The sequence below is a fragment of the Tinamus guttatus genome, unplaced genomic scaffold (genome assembly GCF_059628265.1).
Source record: "Tinamus guttatus ecotype Peru unplaced genomic scaffold, ASM5962826v1 Tinamus_guttatus_pri_ptg001787l, whole genome shotgun sequence".
Taxonomy (NCBI): Eukaryota; Metazoa; Chordata; class Aves; order Tinamiformes; family Tinamidae; genus Tinamus; species Tinamus guttatus.
In genome coordinates this window covers 1-14,271 of record NW_028290321.1, presented here as the reverse complement: position 1 = coordinate 14,271, position 14,271 = coordinate 1, and the positions used below count along the sequence as shown (strand labels likewise).

Here is a 14,271-nt window from a genome sequence, read left to right as displayed (position 1 = left end):
CCCCTTATTGGGGGAGGGGGCTCTTTAACGGGGGGGGGGGGCATCTCGGACACCTGGGCCCCTCATTTGGGGGGGGTCCCTTTAATAGGGGGGGCCCCTTATTTTGGGGGGGGGGGTCCCTGACCCGCCCCCCCCCCCCAGGCCTTCGTGTGCGACCTCCTGGAGCGGATCCGGGGGATGCCCAAACTGAGCCCCCCCCAGAAGAAGTGACCCCCCCGCGGCGACAATCACCCCTCCCCCCCCCCCGGGGGGGGGGCAGCGATTTTGGGGGCTTTTCTAGTGTTTTTTTCTTTTTTTTTAAAAGCAACAGGAGACGGGAGGCTTTTTGGGTTGTTTTTATATGGATTTAATAAAAAACAAAAACCGAAGATTTCGGTGCGGTCTGTCCCCCCCCCCGCAAAGAACCCCCCGGACAAGGAGCTGCTTTGACCCAAAATGGGGAGAATTGGCCCCAAAAATGGGGAGTCCCCCCCGCACGCACACATGGGAGTCCCCGGGGGTGGGAATTGCCTGCGTTTTGGGGGAATAATGGAGATTTTGGGGCTTGTTGCCGTTTTGGAGTGGAAAGTGGATTCAGGGAGTGCTGTTTTGGGGGAAAAAACCACCAGGTTTGGGCAAATGCTGCAGTTTGGGGCCTCTCCGTGTTGGAAGAGCCAATAATTTTGGGGGGGAAAACAGTCAATTTTGGTGCTCTCCTGTGCCAGAATGACCCGTGAATTGGGGGGGGGGCACCCCTCATTTTGGGGGCAAACCCCCCCAGAATTGGGGTTCCCTCTGTTTTAAGCAGAAATCCCTCAATTTGCAGAAACTTCCCGGTTTTTGGGTCTCCCAGCCCCATTTTGGGGAGAAATCACCCAAATTCGCGGGGCTTCCCCACAACTTGCGGGGGAGGGTCTCAATTTTGGGGCAAAATCCCCCGATTTGGGGGCTCTAGAGCTCCGGCCGCCGCTCGATTTTCAGCAGTTCCACCTCGAAGATGAGCACGGCCCCCCCTGCGGAAATGCCCCAAAACTGCCCCAAATCGCCCCAAAAAACCACCCCGACACACCCCCCAGAACCTCCCAAAATGACCCCAAATGACCCCAAATGATCCCCAAATGACCCCCAAAATTGCCTGTTTTTAGCCCCAAAATGGCCCCTTTTACCCTCCCCCCCTAGTGTCTTAGATCCCCCTCCGAAAAAATTTCCCTTTTTACCCCCAAAATCGCTCCCCCAACCCCAAAATTGCCCCATTTCAAACCCGAAACGCCGCCTGATCCTCTCATGACATCATCAGTCCCCAACTTGGGCCTGAATGCCCCAAATTGCCCCATTTAGACCCAAATTTCTCCTCATCAATGACCCTTTGAACCCCTCAAACTGCCCCACACCCAAAATCTCAAAATTGGGTTTTTTTCCCCCAAAACCCCCAAATGGCCCAATTTTCCCTCCCAAATCCCCTCTTTTCAACCCAAATTTGCCCCCTGAAGCCCCCACCTCCTAAAACACCTTTTCTTGCCCCAAAACAGAGCTCTGCCTCCTCAAATGATTCTCAGAGAAACCTAAACCCCAAAATACTGTATTTTAGCCCCAAAAACCCTCGCAAATTCCACCGGTAACCCCCAAATCCCCTGAAACGCCCCCAAAATCCCCCCCGTTCCCCCCCCCCCCCCGCTCTCACCTGGGATTTGGGGGGGGGCCCCCGCGGTCCCCGTAACCTGGGGGGGGAGGGGAGAGAAGGGGGGGGGGGGTCATGGCCCAATTTGGGCCTTTTTCACCCCAAAAACGCTGCCCCGCCCCCAAACAGCCATTTTCAGCCCCCCAAAATCCCCGTTTTCCCCCCCCAATTTCTCCCCCCTTTATCCTCCCCCCCCTCCCATTTTTAGGCTCCTGGGGCCCATTTTCACCCCCTCCTTTTTAAGCCCCGCCCAATTCCCCCTTTTTTTGCCCCCCTCCATTTTTAGCCCCCCGTTTTTGCCCCCCCTCCCCGTTTTTGCCCCTCCTTTTTGCCCCCCCTCCCCGTTTTTGCCCCTTTTTGCCCCACTCCATTTTCACCCCCCCCCCCCGTTTTTGCCCCCCCCCTCCCGGTTTTTGCCCCCCCCCCGTTTTTGCCCCCCCCCCGTTTTTACCCCCCCTCCCCGTTTTTGCCCCCCCTCCCGGTTTTTACCCCCCCCCTCCCCGTTTTTGCCCCCCCCTCACCGAGCTCGGGGGGAACAACCAGTTTCCGCTTCTCCCCCTCGCACATCCTGGAGGGGGGCGGGGAAAGGGGAGGCTGGGGGCGGGGCCAAGGGGGCCCCTCCCCCCCACGTGACCCCGCCCCTAACCCACCCCCACCCCCCGCCGGGAGATCCCGCCCCCCCCCTCAGGTCCCTCCTCCCGCCCCCGCCGCTGCTCCCCCCCCGCCCCCCCTTCCCGTTACTCGCCCCGCCCCCCCCGTCGCCAGGCCCCGCCCCCCGCCCTCTCCCCCCTCACCCGGGCCCCCCCATTGCCCCCCCGTCCCCCCCATTACCCGTTGTCCCCCCGTTGCCCCCCGTCTCCCCCCATTGCCCGCCCCCCCCGCGTTGCCCCCTCCCCGTTACCCCCCCGTTGCCCCCCTCCCCATTGCCCCCCCGTTGCCCCCCCGTTACTCCCCCTCCCCCTCCCCGTTGCCCCCCCCGTTACCCCCCTCCCGTTACCCCTCCCCGTTGCCCCCCCTCCCCGTTGCCCCCCCGTTGCCCCCCCGTTCCTTACTCCCCCTCCCCCCCTCCCCCCGTTGCCCCCCCGTTGCCCCCCTCCCCATTACCCCCCCCGTTGCCCCCCCGTTGCCCCCCCGTTACCCCCCTCCCCGTTACCCCCCTCCCCGTTGCCCCCCCCGTTACCCCCCCGTTGCCCCCCCCGTTGCCCCCCGTTACCCCCCCCGTTACTCCCCCTCCCCGTTACCCCCCCTCCCCGTTGCCCCCCCGTTGCCCCCCCGTTACCCCCCTCCTCGTTGCCCCCCCCGTTACCCCCCTCCCCGTTGCCCCCCCCGTTACCCCCCCCGTTACCCCCCCCTCCCCGTTGCCCCCCTCGTTACCTTCCCCGTTACCCCCCCCCTTTGCCCCCCCCGTTACCCCCCCCCCTCCCCGTTGCCCCCCCCGTTGCCCCCCTGTAACCCCCCCTCCCCGTTACCCCCCCTCCCTGTTACCCCCCTCGTTGCCCTCCCGTTACCCCCCCCTCCCCGTTGCCCCCCCCGTTACCCCCTCCTCCCCATTACCCCCCCTCCCCGTTGCCCCCCCGTTGCCCCCCCGTTACCCCCCCCTCCCCGTTCCCCCCCCCCCGTACCCCAGCAGCCCCTGCTCCCAGCCCTTGATGACTTGGCCGCTGCCCAGCGCGAACACGAAGGGCTGCGCGCGCCGGTGGCTGCTGTCGAAGGCGGAGCCGTCCGCGAGGCGGCCCTGGGGGGACGGGGGCCGAGTGGGGCCGAGCGGGGCCGAACCGGGCCGAGCGGGGCCGAACCGGGCCGAGCGGGGCCCAATGGAACCGAGCGGGGCCGAGTGGACACGAATGGAGCCGAGTGGGAGCGGGCGGGGCCCGAGTGGAGCCGAGTGGGAGCGGGCGGGGGCCGAAGGGAGCCGAGTGGGAGCGGGCGGGGCCGAATGGAGACGAATGGAGCCGAGCGGGAGCGGGCGGGGGCCGAATGGAGACGAATGGAGCCGAGTGGGGGCGGGCGGGGCCGAATGGAGCCGAGTGGGGGCGGGCGGGGCCGAATGGAGACGAATAGAGCCGAGTGGGAGCGGGCGGGGCCGAATGGAGACGAATAGAGCCGAGTGGGAGCGGGTGGGGCCGAATGGAGCCGAGTGGGGGCGGGCGGGGCCGAATGGAGCCGAGTGGGAGCGGGCGGGGCCGAACGGAGCCGAGAGGGGACGGGCGGGGCCGAAGGGAGCCGAGCGGGAGCGGGCGGGGCCGAATGGAGCCGAGCGGGAGCGGGCGGGGCCGAATGGAGACGAATGGAGCCGAGCGGGAGCGGGCGGGGCCGAATGGAGCCGAGTGGGGGCGGGCGGGGCCGAACGGAGCCGAGCGGGGCCGAGCGGGAGAGGGCGGGGCCGAACGGAGCCGAGCGGGAGCGGGCGGGGCCGAATGGAGCCGAATGGAGCCGAGCGGGGGCGGGCGGGGCCGAAGGGAGCCGAATGGAGCCGAGCGGGGGCGGGCGGGGCCGAATGCAGCCGAGCGGGAGCGGGCGGGGCCGAAGGGAGCCGAGCGGGGGCGGGCGGGGCCGAAGGGAGCCGAGCGGGGGCGGGCGGGGCCGAACGGAGCCGAGCGGGAGCGGGCGGAGCCGAATGGAGACGAATGGAGCCGAGTGGGGGCGGGCGGGGCCGAATGGAGACGAATGGAGCCGAGCGGGAGCGGGCGGGGCCGAAGGGAGCCGAGCGGGGCGGGACAGGGGCCGAATGGCGCCGAATGGAGCCGAGTGAGAGCGGGCGGGGCCGAATGGAACCGAGTGGGGCCGAATGGAGCCGAGCGGGGCCGGGACAGGGGACAATGTTCCTCACAATGTAGTGCATATATAATCCATGTATAATGTTACGGTGTAGCGTGTGCACAACATCACTCACGGTGTGATGCGTGCATGACATTACTGCGGCATAGCGTGTGTGCAGCCTACGTACAACGTTACTAACGGTGTAGCAGGTGTACAGCGTTACACTGTAGTGCATGTACAGTCTATGTACAACGTAACAGTGTAGCGGGTGTACAGTGTTACAGTGTAGTGCGAGTACATTACGTTATAGTCTCCACTACATACAACGTCATGGTGTCGCGGGTGTACAACGCTACTCATGGTGTAGTGGATGCAGAGCGTTACGGTGTAGCGTGCATACAGCATTACTCCGTATACTATTACGGTGTAGCGGGTATAGAGCGTTATGGTGTAGCAGGTGCACAACGTCACTCATGGTGTAGTGCATGTGCAGCCCATGTACAACGTTACGGTGCAGCGCACGTACAGTGTTACTAGGTACAACGTTACTCAGCTTGTAGCGCATGTGCAACCCGCATACAGTGTTACTAGGTACAACGTTACTCATGGTGCAGTGCGCGTGCAACCCGTGTACAGTGTTACTAGGTACAACATTACTCATGGTGTAGTGCGTGTGCAGCCCCTGTACAATGCTACTATGCAGCACGTGTACAGTGTTGCTAGATACAACGTTACTCACGGTGTAGTGCATGGGCAGCCCGCGTACACTGTTCGAGGTACAACGTTACTCACGGTGTAGTGCGTGTGCAACCCACGTACAGTGTTACTAGCTACAACCTTACTCACGGTGTAGCGCGTGTGCAGCCCCTGTAGAATGTTACGGTGTAGCGTGCGTACACTGTTCCGAGGTACAACGTTACTCACCGTGTAGTGCGTGTGCAGCCCCCTGTACAATGTTATGGTGTGGGGCACGTACAGCATTACTAGGTACAACGTTACTCACGGTGTAGCGCGTGTGCAGCCCGCGTACCGTGTTACTAGGTACAACGTTACTCACGGTGTAGCGCGTGTGCACCCCGTGTACAACGTTACCAGGTACAACGTTACGGTGTAGTGGGTGTGCAGCCCACGTACAGTGTTACCAGGTACAACGTTACTCACGGTGTAGTGCGTGTGCAGCCCACATACAAACGTTACAGTGCACGTACAGTGTTACCAGGTACAACGTTACTCACGGTGTAGTGCGTGCAGCCCATGTACAGTGTTATGAGGTACAACATTACTCACGGTGTAGTGCGTGTGCAGCCCACGTACAGTGTTACGAGGTACAATGTTACTCACGGTGTAGTGCGTGTGCAGCCCCTGTACAATGTGATGGTGTGGCGCACATACAGTGTTACTAGCTACAACGTTACTCACGGTGTAGTGTGTGTGCAGCCCACGTATCGTGTTCCGACGTACAACGTTAATCAATGTGTAGTGCATGTGCAGCCCACGTACAGTGTTACGAGGTACAACGTTACTCACGGTGTAGCGCATGGGCAGCCCACGTACAGTGTTACGAGGTACAACGTTACTCACGGTGTAGCGCATCGGCAGCCCGCATACAGTGTTACGAGGTACGTTACTCACGGTGTAGCTCGTGTGCAGCCCGCGTACAGTGTTACCAGGTACAACGTTACTCACGGTGTAGCGCGTGTGCAGCCCCCCGTACAGTGTTACCAGGCACAACGTTACTCACGGTGTAGTGCGTGTGCAGCCCTGTACAATGTTACGGTGTAGCGTGCGTACACTGTTCCGAGGTACAAACGTTACTCACGGTGTAGTGCGTGTGCAGCCCGCGTACAACGTTACAAGGTACAACGTTACTCACGGTGTAGCGCGTGTGCACCCCGCATACAACGTTACAAGGTACAAACGTTACTCACGGTGTAGCGCGTGTGCAGCCCATGTACAGTGTTACGAGGTACAACGTTACGGTGTAGTGCGTGTGCAGCCCGCGTACAGTGTTACCGGGTACAACGTTACTCACGGTGTAGCGCGTGTGCAGCCCGCGTACAACGTTACCCCGGGTACAACGTTACTCACGGTGTAGTGCGTGTGCAGCCCGCGTACAGTGTTACCGGGTACAACGTTACTCACGGTGTAGCTCGTGTGCAGCCCCCCGTACAGTGTTACCGGGTACAACGTTACTCACGGTGTAGCGCGTGTGCAGCCCACGTACAGTGTTCCGAGGTACAACGTTACTCACGGTGTAGCGCGTGTGCACCCCGTGTACAGTGTTACCGGGTACAACGTTACTCACGGTGTAGCATGTGTGCACCCCGCGTACAGTGTTACCGGGTACAACGTTACTCACGGTGTAGCGCGTGTGCAGCCCGCGTACAACGTTACCGGGTACAAACGTTACTCACGGTGTAGTGCGTGTGCAGCCCATGTACAGTGTTACCGGGTACAACGTTACTCACGGTGTAGTGCGTGTGCAGCCGGTCCCCCCGCCGGCTCCGCACCCCCGCAGGGCTCCGCCCGCCGCCGCACCCCGATCTGCACCCCGCTGCCGCGCAGGCTCCGCCCCCGCGCGAGGCTCCGCCCCCTGCGCCCCCCCCAGCGCCAGGACCAGGGCCAGAACCGGCACCCAGCGCTGGGGGGGCGGGGGGGGGGGTAAAAGAAGGGGGGGTCTGAGCCCAAAAAAACACCCCCCGGGGACCCAAAATACCCCCCTCAGACCCCCAAATACCCCCTCGGACCCCCAAATACCCCCTCGGACCCCCAAATACCCCTCTCAGACCCGAAAATACCCCCCTCAGACCCCCAAATACCCCCCCTCAGACCCCCAAATACCCCCTCAGACCCCCAAATACCCCCTCAGACCCCCAAATACCCCTCTCAGACCCCGAAAATACCCCCCTCGGACCCCCAAATACCCCCTCGGACCCCCAAAATACCCCCCTCGGACCCAAAAATACCCCCTCAGACCCCCAAATACCCCTCTCAGACCCGAAAATACCCCCCTCGGACCCCCAAATACCCCCTCGGACCCCCAAAATACCCCCCTCAGACCCAAAAATACCCCCCTCAGACCCCCAAATACCCCCTCGGACCCCCAAATACCCCTCTCAGACCCGAAAATACCCCCCTCAGACCCCCAAATACCCCCCCTCAGACCCCCAAATACCCCCTCGGACCCCCAAATACCCCTCTCAGACCCGAAAATACCCCCCTCAGACCCCAAAATACCCCCTCGGACCCCCAAATACCCCCCTCAGACCCCCAAATACCCCTCTCAGACCCGAAAATACCCCCCTCAGACCCCAAAATACCCCCCTCAGACCCCCAAAATACCCCCCTCAGACCCCCAAATACCCCCTCAGACCCCCAAATACCCCCTCGGACCCCCAAATACCCCTCTCAGACCCGAAAATACCCCCCTCAGACCCCAAAATACCCCCTCGGACCCCCAAATACCCCTCTCAGACCCCAAAATACCCCCCTCAGACCCAAAAATACCCCCTCGGACCCCCAAAATACCCCCCTCAGACCCGAAAATACCCCCCTCAGACCCCCAAATACCCCCCTCAGACCCCCAAATACCCCCTCAGACCCCAAAATACCCCCCCCGGACCCCCAAATACCCCTCTCGGACCTCCAAACACCCCCCCAGACCGCAGGAAAAGAGACCGCAGGTTACCCAAAATCACCATATTTCGCCCCAAAACGCCCCTCCCGCGCCCCCCCTCCTCGGCCCCGGGACCCCCTCCCGCACCCAAAGGGGGCCCCAAAACCCCCGAAATGGCCCCAAAACCACCGTGGGACCCCCCAAACCCTCCAAAATGGCCCCCAAACCACCCCGAAACCCTCCGAAATCGCCCCAAAAAGGACCCGGGAGCCCCCAAATCCACCGAAATGGCCCCAAAATCCTCCCTCCTTCCCCCCCCCCCCCGGACGCCTGGGCCCCGCGCCCCCCCCCCACCTCAGGGGCCATCGCGCTCTGGCCGCACCGCGCAGGCGCCTAGCTCACGTGACGACGGGAAGGGCGGGGCCTATCACGAAGAGGTGTCGTTAGCGGCTAGGGAGGCGGTGATTGGCTGCAGCCGGCCACTTCCGCCTCGCTAAGTGTCATGGCGGCAGCTCTCTGTCTCCTCCTCTCCTTCCGCCTCGGTACGTGTCATGGCGGCGACTGCTAGAAACCCTGAGTTCCGCCACTTCCGCCTCGGTAAGCGTCATGGCGGCCCCCGCCCGCCCGCTTCCGCCTCGGTAATCGCGGCGTAACCGGAAGCTCCTCGCCACCTGGCGGATGTGGCGTCACTGCGCGGGGCGGGCCGAGGCGGCGGCGGGAAGATGGCGGCACGGAGGGTCTATTAGCCTGGTTAACGGGGGGGGCGGCATAATTAGCGCGAATTAAGCGGTGCCATTAATGGCGCTAATTAGCGCCCCATCAACCGCTAATTGACCTCGTGCCGCCCCCGCATGAATTAAGCCCCAATTGACCCTCAGTTATCCCGGAATTGGGGTCATTACGGCAGCCGGCTCCCTAATTAGCCCTAATTAACCGCTAATGAGAGGCGATTCTCAGCGCTTGCAGCCGCCCAGGGGTCAATTAGCCGCTAATTAACGGCCGGCGGGTCCGTTCCGCGCTAAGGACGCAGTAATTAGGGCTTAATTCGTATTAATTAGTGTTAATCAGTGTTAATTAGTGCTAATTAGCCTTAATTGTGCCGCCCCCCCCAGCTGCTTCGGCCCCGGCCCGGCCCCGCCCGGAACCGGCTGCTCCGGAGGGGCCTGGCGGGGGGGTGAGGCCGGAAACGCCCCCTTGGCCCCTCCCCCCGGGCCCCTTGGCCCCGCCCCCTGGATACATTGGGGCCCCTCCCCCTCGATACCTTGGCCCCTCCCCCTGGGCACCTGGGCCCCTCCCCCCGGGGCTCTCGGCCCCTCCCCCCGGACCCCTTGGCCCCTCCCCCGGGCCTCTTGGCCCCTCCCCCGAACGTCCAGGCCTCTCCCTGGATCCCTTAGCCCCTCCCCCCGGACACTTTGGCCCCTCCCCCTTGATACCTGGGCCTCTTGGCCCCTCCCTCCGGCCTCTTGGCCCCTCCCCCTGGATACCTGGGCCCCTTGGCCCCTCCCCCGGGCCCCTTGGCCCCTCCCCCGGATGTCCAGGCCGGATGTCCAGGCCCCTCCCCCGACCCCTGGGCCCCCTCCCCCCAACCCCTGGACCTCTCCCCCGGGTACCGAGGCCCCGCCCCCCCGAACCCCTTGGCCCCCTCCCCCTGGATTCCTGAGCCCCTCCCCTGACCCTTCGCACTCCCCCCCACCCCCCTTGGCCCCTCCCCCTGGATACCTAAGCCCTCTTGGCCCCTCCCCCCCAGCCCCTTGGCCCCTCCCCCAGCCCCTTGGCCCCTCCCCTGGCCCCCCCCCGACCCCTGGGCCCCTCCCACCGGACACCCAGGCCCCTCCCCCGGGTACCGAAGCCCCTCCCCCCGGGGCTCTTGGCCCCTCCCGCCAGATGCCCGGGCCCCTCCCCCCGGGCTCCTTGGCCCCTCCCCCCGACCCCTTGGCCCCTCCCACCAGATGCCCGGGCCCCTCCCCCCGGGCTCCTTGGCCCCTCCCCCGGCCCCTTGGCCCCTGCCCCGCCCACCGCCTCCCCCCCCCCGCAGGGCCCCCCCCGACGACCCCCACTCCATCCTGGGCGTCCGGACCGGACGCGGAGCCGGCCGAGATCCGAGCGGCGTTCCTGGAGCGCGCGCGGGAGGTGGGAGCGGGAACGGGAATGGAGGAATGGGAATGGGAATGGAATGGGGATGGAATGGGGATGGGAACGGGAATGGGAATGGGAACTGGGGAATGGGAACGGGAATGGGGAATGGGAATGGGGAATGGGAATGGGAACGGGAACTGGGAATGGGAATGGGGAATGGGAATGGGGAATGTGGAATGGGAATGGGGAATGGGAATGGGAATGGGGAATGGGAATGGGGAATGGGGTCTGGGAATGGGGAATGGGAACGGGAATGGGGTCTGGGAATGGGAATGGGGAATGGGGAATGGGGATGGGAATGGGAATGGGAACGGGAATGGGAATGGGAACGGGAATGGGAATGGGAACGGGAATGGGAACGGGAATGGGGAATGGGAATGGGGAATGGGAATGGGGAATGGGAATGGGAATGGGAATGGGGAATGGGAATGGGAATGGGAATGGGGAATGGGAACGGGAATGGGAATGGGGAATGGGAATGGGAACGGGAATGGGAATGGGATGGGAATGGGGGAATGGGGAATGGGGATGGGAATGGGAACGGGAATGGGGAATGGGGAATGGGGAATGGGAATGGGAACGGGGAATGGGGACGGGAATGGGAATGGGAACGGGAATGGGAATGGGAATGGGGAATGGGGAATGGAATGGGAATGGAATGGGAACGGGGAATGGGGAACTGGGGAATGGGGAATGGGAATGAGGGAATGGGAATGGGAACGGGAATGGGGAATGGGAATGGGAATGGGAATGGGAATTGGGAATGGGAACGGGAATGGGAATGGGAACGGGAATGGGGAATGGGAACGGGAATGGGGAATGGGAACGGGAATGGGAACGGGAACGGGAATGGGAACGGGAATGGGAACGGGGAATGGGAATGGGAACGGGAATAGGAATGGGGAATGGGAACGGGAATTGGGAATGGGAACGGGAATGGGAATGGGAATGGGAACAGGAATGGGAACGGGAACGGGGTCTGGGAATGGGAACGGGAATGGGGAACGGGAATGGGAATGGGAATGGGGAATGGGGAATGGGAATGGGAACGGGGCCTGAGAATGGGGAATGGGAACGGGAATGGGGAATGGGAGGAATGGGAATGGGGAATGGGAATTGGGAATGGGAATGGGAACGGGAATGGGAATTGGGAATGGGAATGGGGAATGGGAATGGGAACGGGAACGGGAATGGGAATGGGGAATGGGGAATGGGAATGGAATGGGAACGGGAATGGGAATGGGAATGGGAACGGGAATGGGGGAATGGGAAAGGGAATGGGAACGGGAATGGGAATGGGAACGGGAACGGGAATGGGAATTGGGAATGGGAACGGGAATGGGAATGGGGAATGGGAACGGGAATGGGGACGGGAATGGGAATGGGGAATGGGAATGGGAATGGCGAATGGGAACGGGGAGCGGGAACGGGAATGGGAACGGGGCCTGGGAATGGGAACGGGAATGGGAATGGGAACGGGAATGGGAACGGGAATGGGAACGGGAACGGGAATGGGAACGGGAATGGGAATGCGGAATGGGAATGGGAACGGGAATGGGAACGGGGCCTGGGAACGGGGCCTGGGAACGGGAACGGGAATGGGAACGGGAATGGGGACGGGGAATGGGGACGGGAAATGGGGACGGGAATGGGGACGGGAATGGGGAATGGGAACGGGAGCGAGGGAACGGGAACGGGAATGGGAACGGGAATGGGAACGGGAGCGGGAACGGGAATGGGAACGGGAATGGGGTCTGGGAATGGGAACGGGAATGGGGATGGGAATGGGAATGGGAACGGGAATGGGGGAGCGGGAATGGGAATGGGAACGGGAAGGGGGAATGGGAATGGGAACGGGAGCGGGAACGGGAATGGGAATGGGAATGGGGTCTGGGAATGGGGACGGGAATGGGAATGGGAACGAGGTCTGGGAATGGGAACGGGGAATGGGAACGGGAATGGGAACGGGGTCTGGGAACAGGAACGGGCTCTGGAAATGGGGCCTGAGAATAGGAATGGGAACGGGAACAGGGAATGGGATTGGAAACTGGGTCTGGGAATGGGAACGGGGTCTGGAGTCCGGGAATGGAGCCCGGGAGTCCGGGAATGGGGCCTGGAGTCTGGGAAGGATCAGGGTGTTCGGGGGGGGGGGGGGGGGGTCACGTGGGCGCCTGGCCCCGCCCCCAGCTGCACCCGGACCGCGACCCCTCCGACCCCTCCCTCCACGGCCGCTTCCTGGCGCTGGCGGCCGCCTACGAGCGGCTGCGGCCCCGCCCCCGCCGAGGCCCCGCCCCCGCCGCCGGCCCCGCCCCCGCCCCCGGGGCGGCCCCGCCCCCGCCGCCCCCCCCGCCCCGGTACCGAACCCGGGGGGGGGGGGGGGGGCTGTGACACCCATGGGTGCCGGCGGGGGGGGGGGGGGGGGCACTGTGGGGGTGGGGGGGTGGCACCCACGGGTGGGGGAGGTGGGGGGGGGTCAGTGGCACCCATGGGTGCTGGGGGGGGGGGGGGCTGTGGGGGAGGGGGTCGGTGACACCCATGGGGGGGGTCAGTGGACCCATGGGTGCCGGGGGGTGGCACCCACGGGTGGGGGGAGGTCGTGGGGGGGGGGGTCAGTGGCACCATGGGGGCTGGGGGGGGGGGGTCGGTGACACCTATAGGTGCCGGCGGGGGGGGGGGGGGGGGGTTGGGGGCACCCATGGGTGGGGTGCGGGGGGGGGGGGGGGGTCAGTGACACCATGGGTGCCGCGGGGGGGGGGGGGTTGGGGGGAGGGGTCGGTGGCACCCATGGGGGGGGGTCAGTGACACCCATGGGTGACGGGGGGGGGAGGGCTGTGGGGAGGGCGTTGGTGGCACCCACGGGTGGGGGAGGTCGCGGGGGGGGGTCAGTGGCACCCATGGGTGCTGAGGGGGGCTGGTGGGGGGAGGGGTCGGTGACACCCATGGGGGGGGGTCAGTGACACCCATGGGTGTCGGGGGGGGGGGGGCTGTGGGGGAGGGGGTTGGTGGCACCACGGGTGGGGGGAGGTCGTGGGGGGGGGTCAGTGGCACCCATGGGGGCTGGGGGGGGGGGGTCGATGACACCTATGGGTGCCGGCGGGGGGGGTTGGGGGCACCCATGGGTGGGGGGGGGTCGGGGGGGCTCAGTGACACCCATGGGTGCCGCGGGGAGGGGGGGGGGTTTTGGGGGGGAGGGGGGTCGGTGACACCCATGGGGGGGCTCAGTGACACCCATGGGTGCCGGGGGGGGGGTTGTGGGGGGGGGGTCGATGACACCCATGGGTGGGAGGGGGGGGCGGGGGGGGGCTCAGTGACACCCATGGGTGCCGGAGGGGGGGAGGGTTGTGGGGGGGGGGGGGTCGGTGACACTCGTGGGTGGGGGGTCAGTGACACCCATGGGTGGGGGGGGGTGGTCGGTGACACCCATGGGGGGGGGGCCTGGGCGCCCCCCCCCCCCGTCTCCCCCCCAGGCCCCCCCCCCGCAGCCGCTACTGGGAGCAGTTCCCCCCGCCCGGGCCGCCCCCCCCGCCGCGGGGCGGGGCCTGGGGGAGGCCCCGCCTCCTGGGGGCGGGGCTGGGGCTGGGGCTGGCGGCGCTGGGGCTGCTGCTGCAGGCGGCGGCGCGGGGGTGAGCGGGGGGGGGGGCGGGGCTTCCGGGGGGCGGGGGCGAGCGGGGGGGCGGGGCTTCCGGGGGGCGGGGCGTCTGGGGGGGCGGGGGGGACTGGGGGGCGGGGCGTCCGGGGGGGCGGGGCGAGCGGGGGGGGTCCCGGGGGGGGGTCCTGGTATCCGGGAAAGGGCCCAGGCGTCCGGACAGGGGGGGGAACGGGTTGAAGGGGGGGGGGGGCGGAGTCCGGGGGGAGGTGAGCGGGGGGGGGGCGGGGCGTCCGGGGGGGGCGGGGCGTCCGGGGGGGGGGGCGGGGGGGGGGGCCCTGGTATCCGGGAAAGGGGCCCAGGCGTCCGGGGGGGGGGGGGGGGGTGAATGGGGGGGATTGGGGTGAATGGGGGGCCCCAGCGTCCGGGGGGGGGGGGGACTGGGGGGGCGGACCGGGGGGGGCCCCGGCGTCCGGAGGAGGGGCGGGGTGAGCGGGGTGGGCGGGGCCTCCGGGG

The 14,271-nt window shown here is 65.5% G+C and overlaps 1 protein-coding gene and 1 long non-coding RNA gene across 2 annotated transcripts; one reads left to right on the top strand and one right to left on the bottom strand.

The window, feature by feature from the left end:
- Nucleotides 1–879: 879 nt before the first annotated feature.
- FKBP2 (FKBP prolyl isomerase 2) lies at nucleotides 880–8,641 on the bottom strand. Its single transcript, XM_088539524.1, is given in 8 exon segments — nucleotides 880–992; nucleotides 1,661–1,682; nucleotides 1,684–1,697; nucleotides 2,179–2,225; nucleotides 3,280–3,392; nucleotides 6,886–6,930; nucleotides 6,932–7,010; nucleotides 8,580–8,641. Coding segments are annotated over 8 exon segments (444 nt in total). The 3' UTR covers nucleotides 880–930.
- A 507-nt stretch (nucleotides 8,642–9,148) lies between these two features.
- On the top strand, nucleotides 9,149–12,438 carry LOC148590059 (uncharacterized). The gene is made up of 3 exons (XR_015914372.1): nucleotides 9,149–9,207; nucleotides 10,069–10,163; nucleotides 12,357–12,438. It is a non-coding gene; the product is annotated as an uncharacterized LOC148590059 (long non-coding RNA).
- The last annotated feature ends 1,833 nt before the right edge of the window (nucleotides 12,439–14,271 follow it).